Source organism: Myotis daubentonii, chromosome 1, assembly GCF_963259705.1.
Source record: "Myotis daubentonii chromosome 1, mMyoDau2.1, whole genome shotgun sequence".
NCBI lineage: Eukaryota > Metazoa > Chordata > Mammalia > Chiroptera > Vespertilionidae > Myotis > Myotis daubentonii.
In genome coordinates, this window is record NC_081840.1 from 132,657,313 (window position 1) to 132,682,666 (window position 25,354).

Sequence of the window (25,354 nt, forward strand, 5' to 3'; positions counted from 1 at the left end):
TCTCAGCGCTTTCCGATGCGCTGGAACCTTCCTCCCCTCTTCCTGCTCCTTTGCTCGGGGTCTCCCCACCCACTCTCCCGCTCCCAGCCCGCGACCGCTGCCCGCTGGCCGCGTGCCCCTCCCACCCGCGCGCCTCCTCCCACGCCTATCTGGCGCGGTGCTCAGGACCCCTTTGATCCGGTTCTGGGTGCGTTCCCCCACCCCCGGACGCCGCCGCCTTTTTCAGCCCAGGGGTGAGGGGAGCTCGCTCGGGCCATCATCAGGAAAGCCCCCAAAAGTCCTAGTCCAGCTAAGAAGTAACGGGACTGTGCTTAGTTCGGAGGAGCAGAGCTAACAAGAGGAGGGAGGCTCCAGGGAACCCCCGCCCCAACCCCCTGCCCACCCTTCCCGCTACTTGCCGGGTCCCCATTGGCTGGGACGGTAGTGGGAGGGAAGGTAACAGGTTATAAAAACTGCGCCCTGGGCGGGGTCGGATCCTCTGCTACTCTCGCTCCGGGGTCCCCGCGCCAGAGACGCAGCAGCGCTCCCACCGCCCACATCCACCGCGCCCTCGCTCGCCTCTCCGCCCGGAGCCGTCCACGCCGCCCAGCTCACCGTACCCTCCGCAGCCATGTCCAGCAGGTCCGTGTCCTCGTCCTCCTACCGCAGGATGTTCGGCGGCCCCGGCACCGGCATTCGGCCGAGCTCCAGCCGGAGCTTTGTGACCTCGTCCACTCGCGCCTACAGCCTGGGCAGCTCGCTGCGCCCCAGCACCAGCCGCAGCGTCTACTCCTCGTCCCCGGGCGGCGTGTACGCCACGCGCTCCTCGGCCACGCGCCTGCGGAGCAGTGCCCCCAGTATGCGGCTGCTGCAGGACTCCATAGACTTCTCGTTGGCCGACGCCATCAATACCGAGTTCAAGAATACCCGCACCAACGAGAAGGTGGAGCTGCAGGAGCTGAATGACCGCTTCGCCAACTACATCGACAAGGTGCGCTTCCTGGAGCAGCAGAACAAGATCCTGCTGGCCGAGCTCGAGCAGCTCAAGGGCCAGGGCAAGTCGCGCCTGGGCGACCTCTACGAGGAAGAGATGCGGGAGCTACGCCGGCAGGTGGACCAGGTCACCAACGACAAGGCCCGCGTCGAGGTGGAGCGCGACAACCTGGCCGAGGACCTAATGCGGCTCCGGGAGAAGTAAGGCTGCGCCCACGCGGGGCCCAGGGAGGGAGGGAGGGAGGTGGGAACGCTCCTTCTACCCGCAGGGGCTGCCACACCCTGGGGGATGTTGTCCGCAGCGGCTGAGGGGGGTGGTGGTGGGGGGGGCGGCCGGGAACGGAGCTGTGCTTGCGGTGGCGCAGCCCCACCCAGAGCCCAGCAGTTGCAAGTAGCGTTTCCCCTCTCCCCCTCCCCCTCATTGCCTAAGAGCGCTCTTTTCAAGCCACAGATTTCTTGAAACTACCACTTTCTAGTGGATGGCCCTTGCAAACTATGAGCGTGACATCTCCAAACTTTTGGAGCTCCCTGGCCCCTTCTGGCGGGCGGCCAGCCCTGGGCGGAGGTGGGAGGAAGGGATGGCTGTGCAGCAAGAGAAACAAAGGGCTGCCCGGGCTTCTCGGGGGTGGAGGGGCGGCATTCTACTGGCAGGTCCGTGCGGCGACCGTGATTGCTTTGCCACGCCGCGGTCCAAGTCCCGCTAAACCTGCGGAGAACGGCAGTTCTCACCCCGCAGTCGCTCGCTGGCAGCCCGCGGAGGTGGCGCACCAACTTTTGTCTGGCGGAGCCGCGACGCGGTGGTTGGGTGTGGCCGCCCCGCCCCTCGCGGTTTCCCAGTTCCCCTTTGGTTGATGTGCAACTGTTTCAGGTTGCAGGAGGAGATGCTTCAGAGAGAGGAAGCCGAGGGCACCCTCCAGTCTTTCCGACAGGTTTGTAAATCCTCTTCCACTCGCAACTACCGGACCCCCCACCCCCACCCCGAACCCACGGCCGCGGGCAATTCTAAAAGTTAATTACCCCAAGTCTAAATAATGCAAAACTTCACACGTCTGTGCGCAAGACCCCCTAGTGGCAGAAAGGTCAGATTGGTGCCTCTCTGGATAAAAACCCTTGGAGGATTTAAACCGTCCCTTAGGACATAAAGAAAGTCTTTAAATTTTTACTTTGTTTCCAAATTTCTTACAAAAAAAATTTTTTTTTTTGCCGTTTCAATTTTGGAACACATAGATATTCTGATTTCGAACAGTTACAAGTTGAGTTAGATTGCAGTTTGCTAAGTTAGCTAACTTTACAAGGCCACAAAAATCGCAATTCTGCCCTGTAGTTAAAAATGTAACCGTGTTGGAGCATAAGAAACTTTAGTTAAACTGGCATTAAGCCAACAAGTTTTAGGTTCTATTGTGGCAGTAAAGTTAGATGGAAGTATCGCTATGCACAACTATTTTGTGATCTAATAAGGGTGAAAAGGAGCCATCTGTGCCCTGGCTGGAAGGTATTAATGGTTTCTCTGGGCTGCCCTATGGAATGTAGAAAGAGACCTTCTGGCTAGTGTGGTGGTTCTGAAGAGAAATAATAGGAGTCTTTGTGTTCCTAGGAGAAGCTTTGCAACAGGCTACATTCTTATTGAATATGTAATGATGTAAGCACAGTTCTCATTGGACACAAGTATTTGCTAACATCCGTTATCTAATATCTGGCCCAGACTTGTGAAGTATGTGATGTGAAAAGTTCTTAAAGCTACAGTCATGCCTCACGTTTGGAAAGGCCTTTTTTTAATTTTTTATTGAGTCCTTGTATTGTTGGGTCCTTAGTATTCTCTTCATAAATAAAAATTAACCCTAAAGCTGAAGAATGGAAGTTTAATTAAAGGGTGTTTATTTTTCCTCCAAATTAAGATGGACTTAAAAGAATTTTTTAACTTAAAATTGAAATCCAAAAGCAGGAAGAGTTCCCAGCACAGTTTTATTCTCCTGAACACTTATTGGGATTGGGTATAAAAGCACTCTGACATGCAAAGTCTAGAATAACATTTGAAGCACAAATACATTTGCCAAATTAACTTAAACACATCAGTGTGTGATCATTACATCTGTTAAAGTTTTCTGCAGAGAAGCGAGTTAATATAAAACAATATTAGTATAAAAGGTCTATTTAGGGATCAGGTAACATTTCCCATATTCTCTTTAATGAAATGTCACGTTACACTTTTTTATAGAGGCTAGTAAAATTATCTTTTATATAATTTTTCAGGGTTTAACAACAAGCAAAAAAGAATTTTTTTCCCCAGCCTGATTTTTTTTTTTTTATCATCACCTATTCCTCATTCACTTTTCATGAAGGTGATAGAAGTGTCTCAACATTTTAAGAATGTAAGGCTATAAACTGTACTGCAAATAGAATTGCTTATAAGACAAGAGGTATAAAAATCCTCATGACATTCCCTTGAGGGGAAATAAAATCTGAGTTGCAAAATTATATATTCTGATTTGAAATGTAGCAGTTAACAAATGGTGAAAACTCAGACGGAGAGCCAGAGCAGCAAGAATTCTACCCAGACAGTAGTTTCATTATAGGTAAGCCTTTTGACTAGTCATTCTGAAACAAGCTAAGCAACTGAATTGACAGGCACAGTGCTAAGTGAAAAGGATGGACACACCCTTATAGGAGGAGATGGTGGGGGAGGGGGGGGGGGCGAGTTTCAGGAAAAGAAGGTCCAGCAGAGAAAGCAAAGCAAATACAGTTCAGAGTTACATTTCTTTCCTGATTAGCCTATCCTGCATCTTTGCTTTTGCCCATCCTAAATTAGAGTATAAACCTAGCCTTGTAACCTGAGTGCCAAATGACTACACATTTGCTTTGGATCATAATGATGTTTTAGGTGATTTGAGTGGAGGAAAAAAGAGCTCAGGTATACACTAAAACTTCTGACGCAGGAATTTCTGTTCTGTATGGACTCATGTATTAAAGTATGAGACCTGGTAAACACCTGTCTTGATGTTATTCCATAATATTAATACGATGGCATTGATTTTTCTAGATTTAAAGAAAAACACTTCACTGGTATAATGTAGATTCAGTAACAATTCATGGAGTACAGTTTACCATGTTGGCATACATTTATTTATTTTTAAATTGCCTATTAGCTACCTTGATATAACATAGTAGGTCCCAGTTCAAATTTGTTAATAAGAAAACATAGTATATTGGCACTGGGTGATTTATAAAGTTATTCGAAAGTCATAAGCTTGTCAACGCCATTTTTATGATGAAGACAATAAGCTCATGTGATTAATAAGAATGAATAAATTAGATAAGCCATAGACTTTAGCATGCTCCATGTCCCATCTTTCCTCTTTGAAATAGGATGTGGACAATGCCTCTTTGGCACGTCTTGACCTTGAGCGTAAAGTGGAATCCTTGCAAGAAGAGATTGCCTTTTTGAAGAAACTCCACGATGAGGTAAGTGGAGTTGCTTTCCGCGAACGAACATGGGGGAAGCTGTCCCCATCCTCCACATGGCTGACCTGCTGTCTGTTCTTCTTGCTGTTCCTTAGGAGATCCATGAGCTTCAGGCCCAGATTCAGGAGCAGCATGTCCAGATCGATGTGGATGTCTCCAAGCCTGACCTCACCGCTGCCCTGCGCGACGTCCGGCAGCAGTACGAAAGCGTAGCTGCCAAGAACCTTCAGGAGGCTGAGGAGTGGTACAAGTCCAAGGTATGGAACAGAAGAAGTGCACTGTGTTCACGCCCTGCAGCTCCAGTCAGAAAGCAGGCCCTACCTTCAAGGCCAAGGTGTATTTGTTGCTCCAGCCTCTCCGCCCACAGCAGACTCCTTTCCCTTGACTCTCCTCTGATTCTACCTCAGAGTAAACCCTACACCACGCCCTTGACCTCCACACTTTTAAAATGAGGGTAATAGCATGAATTTCTACTTGAAACTATCAACGTCAGCATTCCATTACTTTTTCTCTGGTTTCCAAGACGTAATTATTCTTTTCATTTTTAAATATATTTTTTATTGTTGACAGTATTATAGATATCTCCCATCCCCCACCCCCCCTTGCCCTCTCCTCCCAACCCCACATCAAGGTATGTCATTCTCGCATGGTCTCACTTATTTGTGGAATCTAATGAACAAAATGAATGGTCCGAAACAGAAATTTAGACATATTTTGGCAGACACTGAGATTTGAACTTAAATTAGAAAGTTCGGTTTGTGTTATGCCTTTGTTTGTTTGCGACCTTTAAGCTTTCTCATTTGCTCAGGTAAGGTAGAATCTTAGAATCGAGTTGCCTGGGTGATCTACATTTCTCTTTCCCTCCTGACAGTTTGCTGACCTCTCCGAGGCTGCTAACCGGAACAATGACGCCCTGCGCCAGGCGAAGCAGGAGTCAAATGAGTACCGGAGACAGGTGCAGTCGCTCACCTGCGAGGTGGACGCCCTTAAAGGAACTGTGAGTGTCACACACGACAAACGAGGGGAGATGGCCCCTTCGGGCCCATTCAATCGACCAAGCTCATAGTGACTTCTGAACAAAACCCCCAACCAGGAAAAATACATATTTTCACCCAAAGAAAATGAGTTGCTAAGACAGATCCAAAAAGCACTTGAGATCTGTAAGTTTTAGCTGACGTTATGACTGCTATTAAGGAGGGACTTGGTACTTGTATTCTTTACCTAACATCGAAGTGTTCGCCATTTGCCACTGAGGGAAATGGTTGCGAGTGGTCTGCGAATGGTTCTGGGGACAGCAGGGTTTTTCTGGAAAGTCACGGTGGAAGCCTTTCTCACCTCCTGCAGAACGAGTCTCTGGAACGCCAGATGCGTGAGATGGAAGAGAACTTTGCTGTTGAAGCTGCTAACTACCAAGACACTATCGGCCGCCTGCAGGACGAGATCCAGAACATGAAGGAAGAAATGGCTCGCCACCTTCGGGAGTACCAAGACCTGCTGAACGTTAAGATGGCTCTGGACATTGAGATTGCCACCTACAGGAAGCTGCTGGAAGGCGAGGAGAGCAGGTATGGAACAAGGTCAAGCGCGTGTGAGTTAGCAGCTGCCATTTGCTCGGTTGTACGCCACTCGCTTTACATATTGTATCTCATACCCTCTTTAGCGCATTTCTTCAAGGTGGCTGTTTACCTACCACTTTTTATCAATAAAGAACCTTAGGTTCAAAGAGATTGAGCAACTCGCCCTAGTCAGTGAATCAGTAGCAGAGCTGGGATTTGAAGCTATGATTCTCTGAAAGCCAATGCTTTTCCCACTCTGTAAGGCCTCCAGCTCACACTCCTGTGCAGAAAATGCTTGGGGTAAAACATTTAAATGTACCAATGAGATCAGTCAGGGGTAAATGCTTCTGTAGCAAATCCCTCACGAAACACATGAGTACATTTTCTTATTTGATGAAAACTATAAGTATATAAATTTATTCCTTGTCGTTCGAGTTATTTTTCAAACATTTCCTGTTTTTCTTTCTTTCATAGGATTTCTCTGCCTCTTCCCACTTTTGCTTCCCTGAACCTGAGAGGTAAGCATTTGATTGCTACTTATGAGTAATTTCAGTAGCTTGTAACCGTTCTCTTTATAAAGCACTCATTTTAAAAACGACACTTGAAAAATGCTATACCAGAGAAAGTTCTAGAAAACATCCTATTTTCAAACCCAACTACTGCCTTACCTTCTGTGAAAACTCTACTGACTTGCCCCTGCTGGCGCATACACTGCAGTAGTTTATCTCATCCTGACGCTCCAGTGCTGTCAGCCTGGGTTTTAAAATAGGTGATGGTCTTTAGAATTATTTTGGGAGTAGTGCTTTAAACAGTTGTGAACAAAAACTGTAATTCTTTGGGGAAAATGGTTACTTGTCTTGCTAAAAATTAATTTTTACTCATTTGGGCCATTTTTTTTTATTCAGAAACCAATCTGGATTCACTCCCTCTGGTGGACACCCACTCAAAAAGGACACTTCTGATTAAGACAGTTGAAACTAGAGATGGACAGGTTGGTATCTTCAAATCAAAATTGGAGTAATCTCAGGCGCTGATCTTCTTTAAATCAATAAGTCTAGCTCAGATACAGCCAGCTGATTTGGGAGGTTTCTGTTTCACTGGTGCCAACTAGAAGGAGAATTGGCCCCTTCTTCCAGCACTATATACAACCAACTAAATATTTGGCTCCTGGATGTGAAAGGCAGATAACAGTCTTCCAATTAGTGATTTTTCTATGTTCCTTAATTTAAAATGGGAGTACAGCTTCCTTAAGTCACTTCCTAGACTAGCTTTATGAGCTGTTGCATTAGATTACCAATGTCGTGATCCTGGACACACCGTCTTCCCTAAACACTCCTAGGCCCTCTTACACAACACAAACATGCCATGTGATCAAGTCCTTTTCATGTCAGCTCTGTGCCAGGAAAGAAATGGTCCAAAGTGATTGTAATCCTCATATAATCTTCCCTTGTACACAAACTTAAAATATGTTATAATTGTTTTTAAACTTTGCTGCATAGAATTATTACAGCATCCTTCCTCATAAACGCAGGCCTTTTTTAAATGTGGTTTTTCAGTCATGATATTCCATTGGCTACTTAGTTTGCTTATGGGTGAAGAGCGGTTTACATAGTATCTGTCCCCCTGCACCCCACACCCCCAGTTGTAACCCTGGTCATGCAGAACCAACATAACCTTCCAGCTTCCCCAATATATTACATATAATTAGTAGGGTTTTTCTTTGTCATGCTTAATGGAGTAATTTAATCTTTGGCATGTAGTATTATATTTTATTTGAATTTTATCTTTTTTTAACAGGTCATCAATGAAACTCAGCATCACGATGATCTGGAGTGAATATTGCATGCACTCAGTGCTGCAACATATTACCAGCAAGAATAAAAACGAAATCCATATCTTAAAGAAACAGCTTTCAAGTGCCTTTCTGCAGTTTTTCAGGAGCGCAAGATAGATTTGGAATAAGAATAAGCTCTAGTTCTTAAGAACCAACACTTCTAAGAGAATTAGAAAAGAAGTTTACAACATAACCTAGTTTATGAAGAAGGCTTGTGCTAGAATACTTTTTAAGAAGTATTTTTGAATACCATTAAAACTGCTTTTTTCCAACAAGTTATCTGACCAATCTGTTTCTGCTTCAATAAATCTTTGAAAAAGTCTTTTGGTGTCTTATTTAATAATAGCTTCTCTCAATTTTATGAGACTATGTTTTAGTTAAAAAAATATTTGGTCCTATTGGTTAATTTGACACAAAAATCAAGTTTAGGTTAATTCAATAAATTCAACTTGTTTATGCTTGAGATGTAGCCCTTAATTGGTTATTTAGGTAGACTTCACTTCAATTTTTTTTCTCTCTAAATAAACTAGAGGCCTGGCCTGAGGGGATTAGGCCTCCAACATCCCCTGAGAGGTCCTGGATTACTAGGGCAGCCAGGCTAAGGGACCCCACTGGTGCCAGGTTGATTGGGGTGGGGGAAGATCCCAGGGAGGGCTCCAGGCATGTCTGGCTCATTTCACCCTCCTAGTCCCAGTCCTGATCGGCTGGACCCCAGCAACAAGCTAACCTGCCAGTTGGAGCACCTGTCCCCTGGTGGTCTGTGCATCATAGTGACTGGTCAAATGGTTGGACACTTAGCATATTAGGCTTTTATATATAGAGAGAGTAGAGGCTCGATGCATGGAAATTCGTGCAACAGTAGGCCTTCCTTCCCCCAGCTGCTGGCACCGGCTTCCCTCCAGCACCCGGGACCTGGGCTGGCTTCCATCCAACCCTGGCTTGGTCAGGAAGGATGTCCAGAAGACGTCCAGTCTACTTAGCATATTACCCTTTTATTATTATAGATGATATATCCTATTTAATAAAGAGGGAATATGCTAAGTGACCATCATGCCCTCACAAGATGGTGGTGCCCACAGCCAATAAAGAGGGAATATGCTAATTGACTGCCACACCCTCACAAGATGGCAGCACCCAGTCCCCTCAGCCCCACCTCATCCAGCCTCAGTACCCCAGTCCCCTCAGCCCTGCCTCATCCAGCCAGAGTCGCCCAGTCCCCTCAGTCCCACAATATAAAGGCAGTTGGGGGCAATCATGCCGGCAGGGGAGCAGTTAGGGGGCTAGCAGGCTGGCAAGCAGAGTGGTTAGTAGTAGTCAGGCAGGCAGGCAGGCGAGTGGTTAGGAGCCAGCAGTCGGACATCCCCAAGGGGTCCCAGATTGGAGAGGGTGCAGGTTGGGCTGAGGGACCCCACCTCCCCCATGCACGAATTTCATGCACCAGGCCTCTAGTAATAAAATAACGTACAAAATTTACAGCAGCTCTTTTCATAGAATGATTCCAGCTGGGTCCATACCCTTGTGTAATTTCAGTTCTAACAAATAGACTTCCTAAAATTGAAAACTTTGACTAAACTGAAAATCTTTTTTTGGTATATGTAGCAAATGAGTAGCACAAATTCCACTTGTGGGAGTTAAAGCATAGGAAAATAGGCAGGATACTGGGGCTTCATCTTCCATTAGCAAGATGCAAAGAAAGGGGACAAGTTCGAGTTTCCACATGAAACTGCCCAGCTTTCCTGTGTGTGCATCTATGTAAAGGATACCTAAATCTATATTTACCTATAGATGGATATTCTTAAAGGCCTTTGCAGGTGGGGAACAATGCTAACACAAGATAAGGGAAAATCCTTACCTTTCCATCTGGGAGATGAGACTAATCCATGTGGGTCAGATGGTGAAATGATGCTAACTGTAAGTGTAATAAACTTTCACCCCTTGAAGCAAGGACAATGAAGTATGGCTATGACAATCTGTCGCTAGACTATGCCACGTGAGCAGGCTCTAGGAACGGGTACAGTTCAGGGGGGCCCTGGCCAGGCAGCACAGTTGGTGAGAGCGTTGTCTCAGGTCTAATCTCCAGTCAGGGCACATACAAGAATCAACCAAGGCATGCATCAATACGTGGAACAACAAATTGATGTCTCTCCATTCCTGTCTCTAAAAAGAAAATCTTTTTTTAATAAAAATTAAAAAAGGAGAAGGGAGGGTATTACCTGAAGGCAATGAAGTTGTAAAGGTAGATTGTGTTTTTCTGAAGGGAAACTCCTTCGGGAAATTTTCTGGATTCTCCAAGTCCCAATTTACTATATTGCTATTGTGCCCCCTCCCCCAGGAATGATGTGGTCGGCACTTGTAGTTTTTAGGTGTTTGTGTCAATGAGGGAAATAGTGAAATAGTTCACACAAAGCCCACCTAGGTGCCAGGCATTGTGCTCAGTAATGTTAGCTGCGCGTTTCATGGTTTTTGTTACTGCAGACAGTGGGTGAGTACAGAAAGGATAGGCCTGGTAGCGACCCCTGGTGGGTGACTTCCCATCCTAGTTCCCTTAGGGTGGACAGGGTCTATGCTTGCTTATTAACAGTGTCCCCTTTCAGACTCACATGTGTACCAGCTTGGTCGATAGCTCTCCGGTTAACCATATCCTTGCAGGGAAGGACAGTCATCCTGGCAGTCCCTAGTGTGTCCCCCCAGCCCCTCACCCCCCATCTGTGAACAACTGACATGTTGAAAGGCATGAGCAGCATCGCTAGAGCAAATATCCAGGTCTTTGGGCCCTTACGGTACTTTTTCTATTTGGTTTTGTTTTCTGTTCTCTAGCTATTCTCACCACATTCCCCTCCGTCTCCTAACCTCACTTACCCCATCTCTTCTTCCATTTCTACCTGCCTTTGGCTTAGGAGGCTCATCCAGGGAAGACACCAGCCTGTGCTGGTTTTCTTCAAGCACGTGACCTTTTCTAATTATTATTTTCAATTGAAGCTATGGGGTTTTTTTTTTTGGTGTGTTTTTCTCAGGGCAAATGAACCAGGATGACCAGTTCCGCCTATATATTTTGAGTGGGCTCAACACCCTTAAACAAAAATCTTGCAGCTCTTTCTACATCAGCCTCCCTGAAATGGAAAGGATGAGCTGGCCTCCCTTATCTGTGACTCTCAGAAATTAGCCCTTAATGAGGAGCCTCAAAGTGGCCCAGCTCATAGGAATTCAAATCTATTTAAGTCTTTTTTTATTTTTATCTTTAATTATACCATTAGCATTTTCCTTATCTTCTGTTTAGAAAAACGAATAAAAAGAAACTATGTTCTCACCACCTATGGTGCAGCAAAGATGGATGCTCGGTTCTTTTATGTATAACATTAGCCAAGATTAAAGGAGATAAAATGAAGCAGGGGGTGGGGAGAAGGAAATGACGACATAAAGTGTAAGTCTGAGAGAAGTTACGAAGGGGACCATGAAGTCCATGGAAATAATGTGAAAATTGAGCCTTGCTCTGTTTTCTCACAGTAGTGGCAGCTGGGAGAGGTGGCTGGTGAGAGAGACAAGTGCCTGTTTCAGTTATAACATGCCTAACTGCAGATCCACCTTCCCACGACCAGCCTCCGACACAGGCACCGGGAAACTAAATCTCTTTTCTGAGGTTGAGAGACTGAGGGAGGGAATGTGTTCAGTGAAGGGAGATGGGTGAGGAGAGGGAGGGGAGCTGGGAGGACACCAGCTGTTACCCCTTGAAAGCGAGGATAGAGCAGACACTATGCCTGCGAGAAGGCTCTCGCTCTCTCCAACCCGCTGGACTTCAGTGAAGGTGTCTGCCTCCTTCCTCTTGGGCTGCCATAACAAAATGCTACAAACTGGGTAGCGCAAACAGCAAACATTCATTTTTCTCACAGTTCTGGAGGCTAGAAGTCCTAGATCAACGTGTCTAGCAGGGAAGGTTTCTTGTGAGGTTTCTTTCCTTGGCTACTCTCTTCTTATGAGGAAACCAGCTATAGTCATACGTCGCTCAGTGATGGGGATTCATTCTGAGATATGTGGCCTTAGGCTATTTTGTCATTTTGTGAGCATCGTAGAGTAACTTATGCAAACCTAGATGGCATAGCCTACCACGCCTGGGCCACATGTTACAGCCTATTCCTCCCAGGCCACAAACCTGCACCTCATGTTACTGTACTGAACGCTGTAGGCCTGTGGTCGGCAAACTGTGGCTCGCAAGCCACATGCGGCTCTTTGGCCCCTTGAGTGTGGCTCTTCCTAAGCCTTAGGAGTACCCTAATTAAGTTAATAACAATGTACTTACCAATATAGCTTGAGTTTAAAAAATTTGGCTCTCAAAAGAAATTTCAATCGTTGTACTGTTGATATTCGGCTCTGTTGACTAATGAGGTTGCTGACCACTGCTGTAGGCAATTGTAACACAAGAGTATTTTTTTATCTGAACATATCTAAACATAGGGAAGGTACAGTAAAAATATGGCATAAAGTGGAACACCTGTAAGGGCACTTACCATGAATGGAACTTGCTCTGGATGAGTCTGAATGTGAGTGAATGTGAAGGCTCAGGACATCGCTGTACAGCTCCCTCTGCTTCCTTCTCACGGGGTCAGAAATAAAATATAGAAGCTGCCCGTGCTGCTCCGTGAACAGGGATGTAGACTGGAGTGACTGGAAATACTGAGGAGAACCTGGCTGGGTAAGGCATAGATCACCAGGGTAGTGACTGTCAGGAGGGAGTGAAAGCGGGTGGCCTGCGGATCAGTAGGAATAAGAAATCAAGATGGAGAGATAAAGGAGCACAGGGGATTGTCATAGCAATGTGGTTTTGGCTATTGCATGCTGGAGCAGTGGTCAGATTAAGGAACTTTCTGCTGTTCATTTAAAGGGAAAAAATGAGGAAGAGTGTTTAACATGGAGAAGGTATAGAACTGAGGACTCAACGTTGTAGATCAGTTTTGGTTCCACTGACTGTGTCTGGTACAGAGGGCTCTCTCTGACATTGGATTGGCAAAGGAAATAAAATGTATACATGCTTTACATCATTACAACCTGAAAATATGTCCAAAGTCCAGGGTCAGGCTGGCTCCCACTACCACAGAGAGCTTTCATTAAAGTGGCAGAGGCACTTCATACTTGTTCAGGTAGCTCCTGTGGACCTGTGTCCTTGGACAGGGTCTTGGGTCCTTGACAAAGAACTTACAGCAGCGTGCTCTGAAGACCACCGAGGTAGATCTAGGAGGCTGTAACACTCTCTGAGTATGTACCTCTGGGCTGAAACAAGTCAGTGGCCAACTGGGAAGTGATCTGTGCACTCAAAATTGACGTGCTGTGAGTGAGATGAAATCTACTGCAAAGCCCCATAGGTATTCCTCCATCAGTTGGGGCTGTCAGTCAATTACGCTCCTTGAAACAGGAGATGCAAGTGATGTATTTTCCTTGCTGCTACACAAATCTAGCGAAAGGTTTTGAAAACATAAATATGAATTGTCTATACTAATAAAAGCATAATATGCTAATTAGACCAGGCAGTCGAATGACCTTCCGGACATCATTCCAGACGTCCTTCCAGGTGAAGCTGCAGTGGCGGGAGCCAAGGCAGAGGCGGTTAGGGGCGATCAGGCAGGCAGGCAGAGTGGTTAGGAGCCAGTGGTCCCAGATTGCAAGTCGGATATCCCCTGAGGGGTCCCAAATTTCAAGAGAGTCCAGGCCAGGCTGAGCCCCCTCCCCTCCCCCGACATAAATTTTGTGCACCAGGCCTCTAGTAAGTATATAAAAATAATAAATCTTGGGCATGGCTCAGGGATACATGATTATTTTTTATTATAGTTAATTAACATAGTTTAACATTTTAACATTTTAAAGGAGAAAACCACATGATCTGCTTGATATAGAAAAAACATTCCCTAAAAGTCAGCATTTTATCATTATAAAAACTTTTAGAAAAATAAGAATATAAGGGACCTTCCTTTTTTATTTTTCTTAATCCCCACTCGAGGATATTTTTCCATTGGTTTTTTTAGAGAGAGTGGAAGACAGAGGGAAAGACAGAGAGGAACATTGATGTGAGAGGAACACATTGATTGGTTACCTCCTGCATGAGCCCTCGCCAGGGCCTGGGCCGGGGAGGAGCCTGCAACCGAGGTATGTGCCCTTGACCAGAATGAAACCCAGGACCCTTCATTCCATAGACCAACACTCTACCCACTGAGCAACACTGGCTGGCCTAAGGGTCACTATGATGCACACTGACCACCAGGGAGCAGATGCTCCTACCAGTAGGTTAGCTTGCTTCTGGGGTCCGGCCGATTGGGACTGGGTGAGATGGGCCAGACACGCCTTGGAGCCCCCCTTGGTCCCTCCCCAGCTGGCAGCACGTGGGGTGGCACCGGGGCTTGAAGGGCATCTGCAGAGTTAGCGGGGCCCCTCCAGCAAGTGGGGTCCCTCGGCCTGCCTTGCAGGGATCGGGTCAAAACCAGCAGCCCGACATCCTGGATTGCAAGAGGGTGCAGGCCAGGCTGAGGGACCCCACCAGTGCACGATTGGGGAGGGACTGCAGGAGGGCTCCAGGGTATGTCTGGCCCATGTCACCCAGTCCCAATTGGCCGGACCCCAGCAGCAAGCTAACCTACCAGTTGGAGCGTCTGCTCCCTGGTGGTCAGTATGCGTCATAGCGACTGGTTGAACACTTAGCATATTAGGCTTTTATTATATAGGATGGGTGCAGAGAGAGACATCAAGAGAATATAATGGAGTACTCTCAAAATAAACTCAAGTATCTTAGTTAGTTTGGGCTGTTATAACAAAATACCACAGACTGGGTTGCTTAACCAACAAACATTTCTTTCTCACAGCTCTGGAGAGTAATAGTCCAAGATCAAGGTCCTGGCAGGTTTGGTGTCTTATGAGAGACTACTTTTGGGTTTTCAGACAGCCATCTTTTTGCTCTGTCCTCACATGGGGGAGAGAGAGCAAGAGGTTGCTCTCTGATCTCTTATAAAGGTACTAATTCCATCATGAGGACCCACTCTCATCACTTCATCTAGCTCTAATTACCTCAAAGGTCCCACAGTACCAAAATCCTCTCCAAATACCATCACATTAGGGGTTAGGCCTTTCAACATATAAATTTTGAGGGGGCACAAATATTCAGTGCACAACACCAAGTACATGAAAACGTGCTTTATGATAGAGTGAGCATTGTTCTGATATTAATTGAAAAATCGTTTTGAAATGGACCCTTAAACCTTTTTCAGGAGGCTTTCTATAATATGGGCCCAATAGACTCCTTCTGGCCACTTTCTTCTTGCACTTGAAGAAATATGTGCCTCCTTGAGGAAAAGAGATGATGACTGAATGGTTTTAAGGTCCCTTTAAGAGCTGACAAAGATTTTTTTGAGAACATACAAATTTCATGCCTAATTGTTCACCATCTATGAACAAGGCTAATCCTATATAATAAAAGGCTAATATGCCAATCAACTGAATGGTGGAACGACTGGTCACTGTGACATGCACTGACCACCAGGGGGCAGACGCTCAATGCAGGAAGCCGGGCTCACAGCTGGCAAGTGCAGCAGAGGTGGCAGGAGCCTCTCCCACCTCCACCGCAGAGCTAAGGATATCCAACAGCTGTCAGTCAGATATCCCTTGAGGGCTCCTGGACTGTGAAAGGGCGCAGGCGGGCTGAGGGACCTGCCCCCCCTCCCCCCCCCACCCAGTGCACAAGTTTTGTGCACTGGTCTTCTAGTTTTATATAAATATACTAGAGGCCTGATGCATGGAGGGGGGCTTCCCTCAGCCCACTACAATCAGGGACCCCTAAGGGGATATCCAACTGCTGCTTTAGGCCTGTAGGATTGGGCCTAAACCAGCAGTCGGACACCACTCTCACAATCTGGGACCACTGGCTCCTAACCACTCACCTGCCTGCCTGCCTGATTGCCCCTAACCCCTCAGCCTGCCTGCCTGATCACCCCTAACCTCTCTGCCTGCCTGCCTAATTGCCCCTAAGTGACTCTGCCTGCCTGATAGCCCCCAACTTCCCTCCCCTGCCTGCCAGATCTCACCCCCAACTGCCCTTCCCTACCAGCCTGGTTGCCCCCAAAGGCCCTCCTCTGTGGCCAATTTGGTTCTGATTGGTCAGTTTCTATGCCAGTCAGCATCAAAAGCTCCACCTCCTAGGCTGCTATTAGTTCCTCACAGTTGACACAGATTTGGTTCTGATTGGTCAGTTCCTATGCCAGTCAGCATCAAAAGCTCTACCTCCTAGGTAGCTATGGGCTCCTTACATTCACCCAGATTTGGTTCTGATTGGTCAGTTTCTATGCCAGTCAGTGTCTCTGGGCCTATAAACGGGGCCTGATCAGAAAGGTGGGGCTGATCAGCAACTTTGGTGGAGGCCTGGAGAGAAAAGGAGGTGCGGCTGTTAGCCAGGCGGGGAGAGAAAGAGAGGCAAGTTCTGATCAACAACTGCCACAGAGGCTACGGATCAGACCCTGCCTCTCTCTGCAGGCCTCTCTCCGGGCCTGATTCACAGCCCCCTAGGCAGTCAGTACTGGTTTGGGCGCAGGCAGTGGCCCCAGTCAGTGCTGGGTCGCCAAGGCAACCCAGTGTGGTTGAGCCTTCAGTAGTAATCAGTAATCTGTCATTAAGACCCTGGCTCTTTATTATATAGATAGTCTAACATTAACTTTAGGAAGCCTGCACCCTGCTCATTAATCACAAAACCTTCCTCTTCCCATGAATTACCTATTTCAAAAGCACCACAACATATTCCGTCTTCCAATTCCATTTAACTATGGATAATATAAACTATCTTTGTATATAGTTTGGTATGTGTGGGGTTGTGGGAATAGTCAACTAATCAAATGATCTCCTCACCTCCTCCAGGTAAACTCTTCCCCTCTGTGATTCACTGACCATAAATTGGTTTACTGCAAGAAGAAAAAACGGAAGCTGTCTCAGGTGGTAGATAGGATGAACTGCCTATGAAACAGTACAACCAGCTCCAGGAGGAATACATTTAAAATGTTTCTCCCTATAGGATTTGATGGAAACAGACCATTTTGTTCCAATTGCCATGTGCTTCAGCAAATCATTCTGGCTGTTCTGAGTAGTCGCCTTGCAAGCCCATGAGCTACCGTTTGAGATTTCACTTCACACTCACAGTGCAAAGCTGAAGCAGAATGGCATCCATGCAGTTCCAGTCTGTTCTATTCAAGAGTTTGACAGATTCAGACCCAGGCTGGCTTTCAGTACCATGGAGCAATGGCATTTCCTGGCTTGATCATAAAGTTCTCTTGGAAATACTGTGTTGAGTTTTTATGGTTTATCTAAAATCAACAAGTGAGAGTTTATGATGAGAACAACCTTCTAAAATGTTTGATCAGAAAAACTACCAGGTAACCTATTCCACAGCAACGCTGCATTTACATAGTTAATAATGTTATTACATACATATATGGGTGTTTGTTTACCTGATCACTTTTCTGTGTAACTTCCACAAAAGCAGGAACCTCCTTTGTCTTGTTCACAGTCATATCTTCAGTATTCAGCACATACACGCTTGACACAGTATGTACTTAATACAGTAGGTCCTCGGGTTACGTAGGAGATCCAATCCTACGGCACGATTTTCGCCGTAAGTCGGAACCCACCTACATAAGCACCTACGTCACTCACATGGAGCACATACACAGCAGTAATAAAGTGAAACAGTAAAAAAAAATTTAAAAGAAAGATAACAATTCCTGACCTTTACTTGTGGTAAGTAAATAATAAAAAACATAAAGTACATGTGTACATACATCGAAATGACATAACTTTTTCTTTTTTTTATAAATAAACTAGAGGCCTGGTGCACAAAAATTTGTGCACTCGGGCGGTTCCCTCAGCCTGGCCTGTGCCCTCTCGCAGTCTGGGACCCCTTGGGGGATGTCCACCTGCTGACTTAGGCCCGCTCCCCGGGGGATAGGGCCTAAGCTGGCAGTCAGACAGCCCTCTGGCAGCCTGGGAGCCCTCGGGAATGTCTACTTGCCAGTGGGAAGCAGACCTAAGCTGCAGTCGGATATCCTTAACGCTGCTGAGGAAGCGGGAGAGGTTCCCACCACCACCGCTGTGCTGGCAGCTGGCAGCCTGGCTTGTGGCTGAGCAGAGCTCCCCCTGTGGGAGTACACTGACCACCAAGGGGCAGCTCCTGCATTGAGCATCTGCCCCCTGGTGGTCAGTGTGTGTCATAGTGACCAGTCATTCCCAGTCGTTTTGCTGTTAGGGTCAATTTGCATATTACCCTTTTATTATATAGGATAATATAATAACCATGAAACGATGCATGTCAAGTCTGATGTAAGCTGAGGACTGTCTGTATATGATTATTGAATATATACATCAACTCTTACCAGGCCAGCCCTGACTGGGTGGCTCAGTTGGTTAGAGCATTTATCGAGTGTCCCAAAAGGCTGTGGGTTCAATTCCCTGTGAGAACACATACCTAGGTTGTGGGTTTGATCCTCGGTCGGGGAACGTACAGGAGCCAACCAATAGATCTCTCTCTCTCTTTTTCTCTCTCTCTCTCTCTTTTTCTGTGTGTGTGTGTGTGTGTGTGTGTGTGTCTACCTTCCTTTTTCTAAAAAAAATAATTGCATACTCAGTGAGGATTTAAAAAAAATAAACTTACCAGGCCAGCCTCTCCCACATATATCTAAAACCCGTCCATGGGTTAGGAAATGCAATAGAGAAAAGATGTTCTCCTGGTTATGTTATAACTCATAATAATCCTACAAATCAAGCAAAATATCCCCGTTTTACAGATAAGAAACAGGTAATATTCACAAAGTCATCCAGCTAGCAAATTAGGAAGCTGTGACTTGACATCAAATCCAAAGTGTGTGCTCTCAAGCATCATAGGATAACAACAGCAACAACCCCCCAAACCTCGCTTGCAAATAGATGAGTTCCAAGAAACACTCGCTCCATTTCCAAACTTCTTGAACAGAATGAATCTCACCATCAATTGACATAATTGCTAAATTACAAAACAGGCATTGCGAGTAACCCTAAAGCACTTCTAAATTTTCTCGCTAACAACCGATTGCATCCTCTTTTGCAAAGTAAGTAAAATTGTTTGCTATTCAGGCCTCCGAAGGGCTTAAATGTTCCATACAGAATATATGAGATCTAGAGAACCATTAAGTCATTACCTAGTGCCAGATTGAATGTTACAGTGTATTTTTCTGGTATTTTAACCTGTCTAGCAGCTAATGACTCGGAAAGTGTTCCTCTTATTTAATCCCTCTCAAAATTTTTTCCTCACCAAGAAGCTACTAATAACCTCCCTTGTCAGGGAAGTTAGTCTCTTCAGATACCTGTCAAATGATTTTATGTGATTAATCTAGAGCAAAGGGTTTTTTTTTTCTTTTAAAGAAGTAGCAGAATCATTCTGGAAAGCAAACAAGAAAAAGCACTCAGCTGGGAAGTGTCGTTATCACACATCCACTACTGGCAGGAGCACGACAAAGGCACACAAATCATACACCGGCATCTAAAGTCAAATGCACGTCAACTTACATTCTAGCCTTCTGTTAAGCTGATAAATTATTCAGCCTTCTTACACATTTAATAACTCTCTGAAACAGGTCCCAGAAAGTATTTGCATATAAAATATAATTTGAGAATTAAACAAAGCTTTGGTAGAAGGCTACAGTCTTTTCCAAGCTAACTGACAAAAATATTCAAAGCAAGCTCTCCATTCTGATGATTCATTCCCCAGTCACTTTCCTCAAAGGACAATTCTTTCTGGATGGGCCTTGACCATCCTGGTAGTTGCCTAATTCCTGGAGAGTGAGGTGGGCTTGATTGACCAGCCAGAGGGCTTGATGAAATCTGCCTTTAATATCCTCAAATGTTTTTTTCCCAACCTCTGCACAGAAAGATCTTCTTGGGAGGTGATCCTTTATTTGGATCTTTCTCATAAATGTGTGTGTGTGTGTGTGTGTGTGTGTGTGTGTGTATGAGAGAGAGAGAGAGAGAGAGAGAGAGAGAGAGAGAGAGAGAGAGAGAGAAGTTGCTTGCTTTTGGGTCATTAACACCTTTGAAGGTATTTATCTCAGAAGATTGTGCCAACAAAATGAAAATATAGAAGAAACCACTGCCCATTCTTCACAGACAGTTAACAACAGGCAGAATGGCAGGGCAAACACCAAGCGGTCTTTGTGGTGCGCAAAGAAATACTGACATCTGCTGGTGGGTCTGGAAGGCACAGGCCTCTCCCAAGGGTCCCCTTTAGCTGCTCAGAATTAAAGAGATTAAAATCCAACAGACAAAATCCAGAACTATTATAAGAAAAAAAAAGAACTTATTATTAATATTGACTATTTCTATTATTTATTATACTTGTTTTATCTACGAGATAGATAATCATTGACGAAATCCCTACACCCCAAATAGTTAGCCAGCAAGACCCATGGTCAAGGCAAGAGTAAAAGGAACCAAATTCCCTACTAACTTTTTATGATCCAAAAACATACATCTTCAAAATCAGTGCTTCTAAAAGCAGCAAGAACAATGGGACGTGATGGTGCTTAGTCAGAAGATGGACCTTTGTTCGAATCCAGGGACCTCCACTTGGCTATGTCATTTCTGCCAGTTAAGTTAATTTCTCAATATTCCCAGTCGAAAAGGAGGATCAAGAATACTCCCATTATGCATATAAGCCTAACCAAAGGACACAGACACCAGGGGGGTGAGAGCATGAATGGGGGTTTGGGGGGGGGCAATGGGGGGGGATAAAGACACATATGTAATACTTTAATCAATAAAAAAAATAAAAATAAATACTCACATTAAATACTCAATAATGGTGTTCTATTTAAAGGACAGGAACCATCCTGGGACCATTTGGTTCTTGACTGACCAAGCTGGGACTGAGGAGAGTGCTTCTCAAACTTTGATTGGCACACAGACCACCAGGGAACCTGATTAAAATGAAGATTCTGACTCAGGTACCTGGAGGCCAGCTCTCCACGGAGCTCCCTGGTGCTGCCTTGGCTGGAGGGGACAGCCCTGGGGAGCCTCCCACGCCCTCAGGTGCTCAGGAGGGTTGAAAAGTTTCAAATGAGCGTAAATCGTTCTACACTTCAGTCATTCTAATTCATGGATGAAGAGTGCGTAAGAAAGCTCTGGGAGAAGAAGAATTTGGAGGATGTAGAAAAATTGAAAACTTCATCCTCAGCCCTAGAAAGTTTTATGGATTCCACTTCTCATGAGAGACACGAGGAGTTTCGGTTCTGAATCAAAACTTCCCCCATAAGAGGGCGTAAGCTCAGCAGTTCATTTCAACGCTAGGCTTTCTGTAGCCTCCCACACGGCGAGCAGTGAAGATCCTGGAGTTTGGAGGCACAGGCCAGTTTGCACCCTGGCTTTGCCACCCACCATCTGCAAGGTGTTGGGCAAGTTGTGGTTCTTTTTTAACTTGTCAAGGTCTTAGATTTCTCAGAGAATATTGTGCAAGTGAAACAAGATAATACAGATAAGACTCTAGCTAGCATATAGCTTGCTCAATAGATGGTAGCATTATTATTGTTTTCATGATGATATAGCAGAGCTGCTGTTTTCATTCTTTCTTAAATTCAGTGCTGCCATTGGGTAGCACATGTTAGAGCAGGTTGTGGACATCACAGAACAAGGTTTTGGAGGAAGCAAGACGGTAGCTTTAAATCCAATGTCCACCACCAACTGGGATAACTTCAGGCAAAATGATATAAATCTCTGGCCTCAGGGTCCATCTGCACCACAGGGAAAGTATGACCTACTTGGATGGTGTGAGGATTAGAAGTGTCAGTGGAGCTCCTGACGGATCATAAGCCCTCACAATCAATAGCTGTTAGTATCAATGGGAAAACCATTATACTGTGAGTCAGGAGACATGTTCTAAAGCTCCTCATTCTTCTGACTTTTCAACCTGGATACATGACATTTTAGGTAAGTCAGTTAATATCCTTGGACTAGTAAACTGCCAAATGGAGACAGGAAGTTGTGGTCACAGTATTACTGTGTGAGTCAGGTTTTAAAAAATTATCATTATTGAAACCAGTTAAATTATATTATAAAGTATTTTTACATGCATGTGGTTTTTAAAGGATAGAGAGTGCTTTATGCATTATCACAATTATTGTGTACAACAAGGTCATAGGGTAGAAAGAATGGGTATATTTGCTTTTTTTTACAGATAAACAGAGGTTCAGAGATAGTAACTTGTTGAAGACTATGGAGTTGGCATGCATATAAGCATAACCAATAGACAAGACACTAAGGGAGTGAGGGCATGTGCTGCGGGGTAGGGGTGGATGGGGGAGGTCAATGGGGGGAAAAGGAGACATATGTAATACTATATGTAATACTTTAAACAAACAAACAAACAAAGACTATGGAGTTAGCAAAAAAAATCAAAAACAAAAAACTGGATGCGGGTGTCCTCACTGTCTCTGAATTTTGTGGAGCAAAGAGCACTTTTAGTGAGCAAGTGAGAATGCTTACCTTTCACCACTGACATGGCGACTTCACGTTGGGTGACTGTGACATCACCAGCATGACCAGTTGACAAAGGCACCGTTTGTAGGCTCAGAAGACAGGGGTTCAAGTTCTGGCACTACTCCTTTCCAGGGGTGATGTTGGGCCAGCCTCAATTTCTCAGAACCTCCAATTAACTATCGATCAAAGAAGGAGCCAGCAGTCAATGGCGCCATCTACCCCTTTGTGTGTGTCAGCGAGCATCGCCGGGTGGATCCTTCCCAGCCTCCGAGACCCATCAGGAACTGGTAAATAAACCCCCTGTGTGCTTGCAAAAAAAAAAAAAAAAAAAAAAATTCTCAGAACCTCACTGTAACTGACAAAGGAGGTCTTTGAACTAGATAATAGCCAAGGGTCTTTTCTTTTTAATTAGTCTCACTGGTTTGGGGCATTGCCAGAGGGAAAAAGATAAGATGGAAGGTAAGAATATGTTATATTCTCAATTTCAGATAAGCTTGTCTTTGAACCTATGCCATTCAAGGGGTTGTCCAACATTCAAACTACCCCTGTGTTAGCACCCTGTTCTCCGCTTTAGGAAATCTATTTCTGTGGCCATCTTTCTATGTGACCAGACCTTCTGTCTCCGCACCACAAAGCATCAGGGAGCCAAGGCTCTCCTTGGACCTCAGCTCCTCGGTGAGTGTTAGGATAGCAGAGGGATGGCGAGTTCATAGTCACGGCCTCTCGTGGTGACTGCGGCTAGACTCCAGCGTGCCCTCCTGCACGGTTCCTGCTGTCTAGTGTTCCGATGCTTGCGTGTTTCTTGGCTCTTTTCCGTGCCTGATCCCCCAGCTCTCCTACCATTCCAATAAATTCCCTTTATGTTTAAGAGGGCCACAGCTGGACTCTGTTGCTTGCCACTAGGACCCTGACTAACTGCATAAGCATCTGCTTTGCATTTTCTTTGCTAAAGCTACTGCCAATGTTCTTGTAATGAGCTGAGCCAACACAATTCAAACCGTAGTTTATAACTGTGCAATGTACAGGAGGCGCCAGCAAAGGCAGAGGAAGGAATTTGAAAGTGGTTATCCTCCTTTAGAAATTTTTAATTTGAATGTCACTTCATTTTCTGTGAATCAGGCATTCATGTCCCTTTCTAAAAATGTGCCACCATACTAATAAATGAAAATCTTCATGATCAGATGTAGTTATGTACAAGACTGGTACCGTACAATACTGTGAGCATAGCTGAAAAGTGCTATGTGCTTCGTAAATTTGAAACTTCATTTCCTAAATGTCAAGTGTTTATTACCTACAACAAAAAAGGAAAAACAACTCTACATTTAAACGTGTTCTGTAGCTTTTTTGATGAGACATTTTAAGGATCATTAGTTGTCTAAATAGAAATGATATTTTAGAGAGGGGAAGAATATGAAAGATTGTTCTCTAGTTTAAGATTATGCCCTTAAACTTGCAATAAAGCTGTAAACTCAAGTAGGCAGTTTGCATGCTGGGTATTCCAAGTTATATCTCCTTGTGCTCTCCCCCTCTAAGGTTCCTTCTTCATTTTAAAGACAATTGCATACGAAAGCAGCCAGCACATGCCCTGGCCGGGTGGCTCAGTCAGTTGGAATGTAGTCCCATGCACCAAAAGGTTGTGTGTTCGTCCCCCGGTCAGGCCCAGTTAGGGGATCGATGTTTTCCTCTCACACTGATGTTTCTCTCTGATGAAAGAAAAGATAAAAGAAAGCACCAGCGCAGGGCCAGCCTCCAGTGAGGGCTTAAAAATAAGATTACCTCCCTTTCTTCTTTCACTTAATAGACAAAGTAAACTCTACACATGTCATCTGAGGGTTAAAGAAAAGTTCATCTCTGGATTTCATGAACTTGCTGTATCTTGTGCTGTGGTTTCTGGAAATGAATTTTGTCAGAAAGGAATAATCATTTTGAAAATAAATAAATAAATAGAACTTCTCATGATTTCCAGAAAGGATAATAACATAAAAACTATTGGTTTTCTATCTCTGGCAAACTGTTCTTCGTCTGATTTCTTTTGCATCTGTTCTGCTTTAATTTGGGACTCTAGGGAATACATGTCTAATTGTCTAGAGGTCAGCTTCAGCGCGTTCAGGCCTCAGAGAAGTTCCGTTGGATTTTTTGCACGATGGTTTATGATGTGGATCATTCAAGGGACTCTTTCCTCAATTGTCTCCTTCGTTTTTCCTTTTGTTTGGCTCTGTGGCATCTGGGGGATAGCCAGGCTCAGGGCTGACATTTCCCAGAAATTAATGTCAGGTATGAATGCTGGGAGGTGTGCTGTCACAAGGGAGAACCGTCGAGGAGAGCCATCTCTCCTGCGTGCAGGCCCCGCAGTAAGAACGCTCACGGGAAAGTAAACAGAATTCTCCTGGAAGAAGCAAGCAGCCTGCACCTGCTTCTCTTGACCTCATTTTCATAGACTGCAGAATTGATTTCAAGGTGGTCCCTCTAAATCTCTGCAACTTTTCGTAAATTGGTGCTTGCTACAAGCAGCTTCAAAATCTCAAATAACTGCCTCTCCATCCGCCCCCATGTATTACACATACTATCTGTGAAGAGCAACTGAGTAGGGCGGGAAACTACAATGGCAATACATCTTTTCAAAAAATGTGCATGCGTCACAACAATCTAGGCATTATATATCCCTTAGAAGAGAGAGTTTAGGGGCTGGAGACAGGGAGTCCCTTTGATGGGACTATTAAGCACAAAGGAACACGGAATGAGGGTCAGTGGAGCAGTCAGCAGTGTTCCCAGAGAGGAAATGGTCCAACCTGTACTAAGAGAAATGCACTCTTGAAGCAGGCGAATGGCAATCAGACAACTGGTAGAGCCTCAGTCTCCAATTTACAGCATGACGCTGGCGCCTTCATTAGCCGAACACCTGGCTTGCTCATGTGCTACTTGGAAAGTCAGCAAATTGTGCCCTTTTCCTTCTCCATCAAATGAATCTCCCCAGTGGTGAGCTGGCTCTCCTGAGGACAGCTTTTCTGTGGTTTAA

At 45.2% G+C, this 25,354-nt stretch overlaps 1 protein-coding gene across 1 annotated transcript; it reads left to right on the forward strand.

Moving 5' to 3' along the window:
* The first annotated feature begins 470 nt into the window (after positions 1-470).
* Positions 471-8,143, forward strand: VIM (vimentin). Its single transcript, XM_059660326.1, has 9 exons — positions 471-1,173; positions 1,841-1,901; positions 4,336-4,431; positions 4,527-4,688; positions 5,303-5,428; positions 5,776-5,996; positions 6,462-6,505; positions 6,893-6,978; positions 7,785-8,143. Exons 1-9 carry the CDS (start codon positions 611-613, stop codon positions 7,821-7,823), a joined length of 1,398 nt encoding a protein of 465 aa, XP_059516309.1. The 5' UTR covers positions 471-610; the 3' UTR covers positions 7,824-8,143.
* The last annotated feature ends 17,211 nt before the right edge of the window (positions 8,144-25,354 follow it).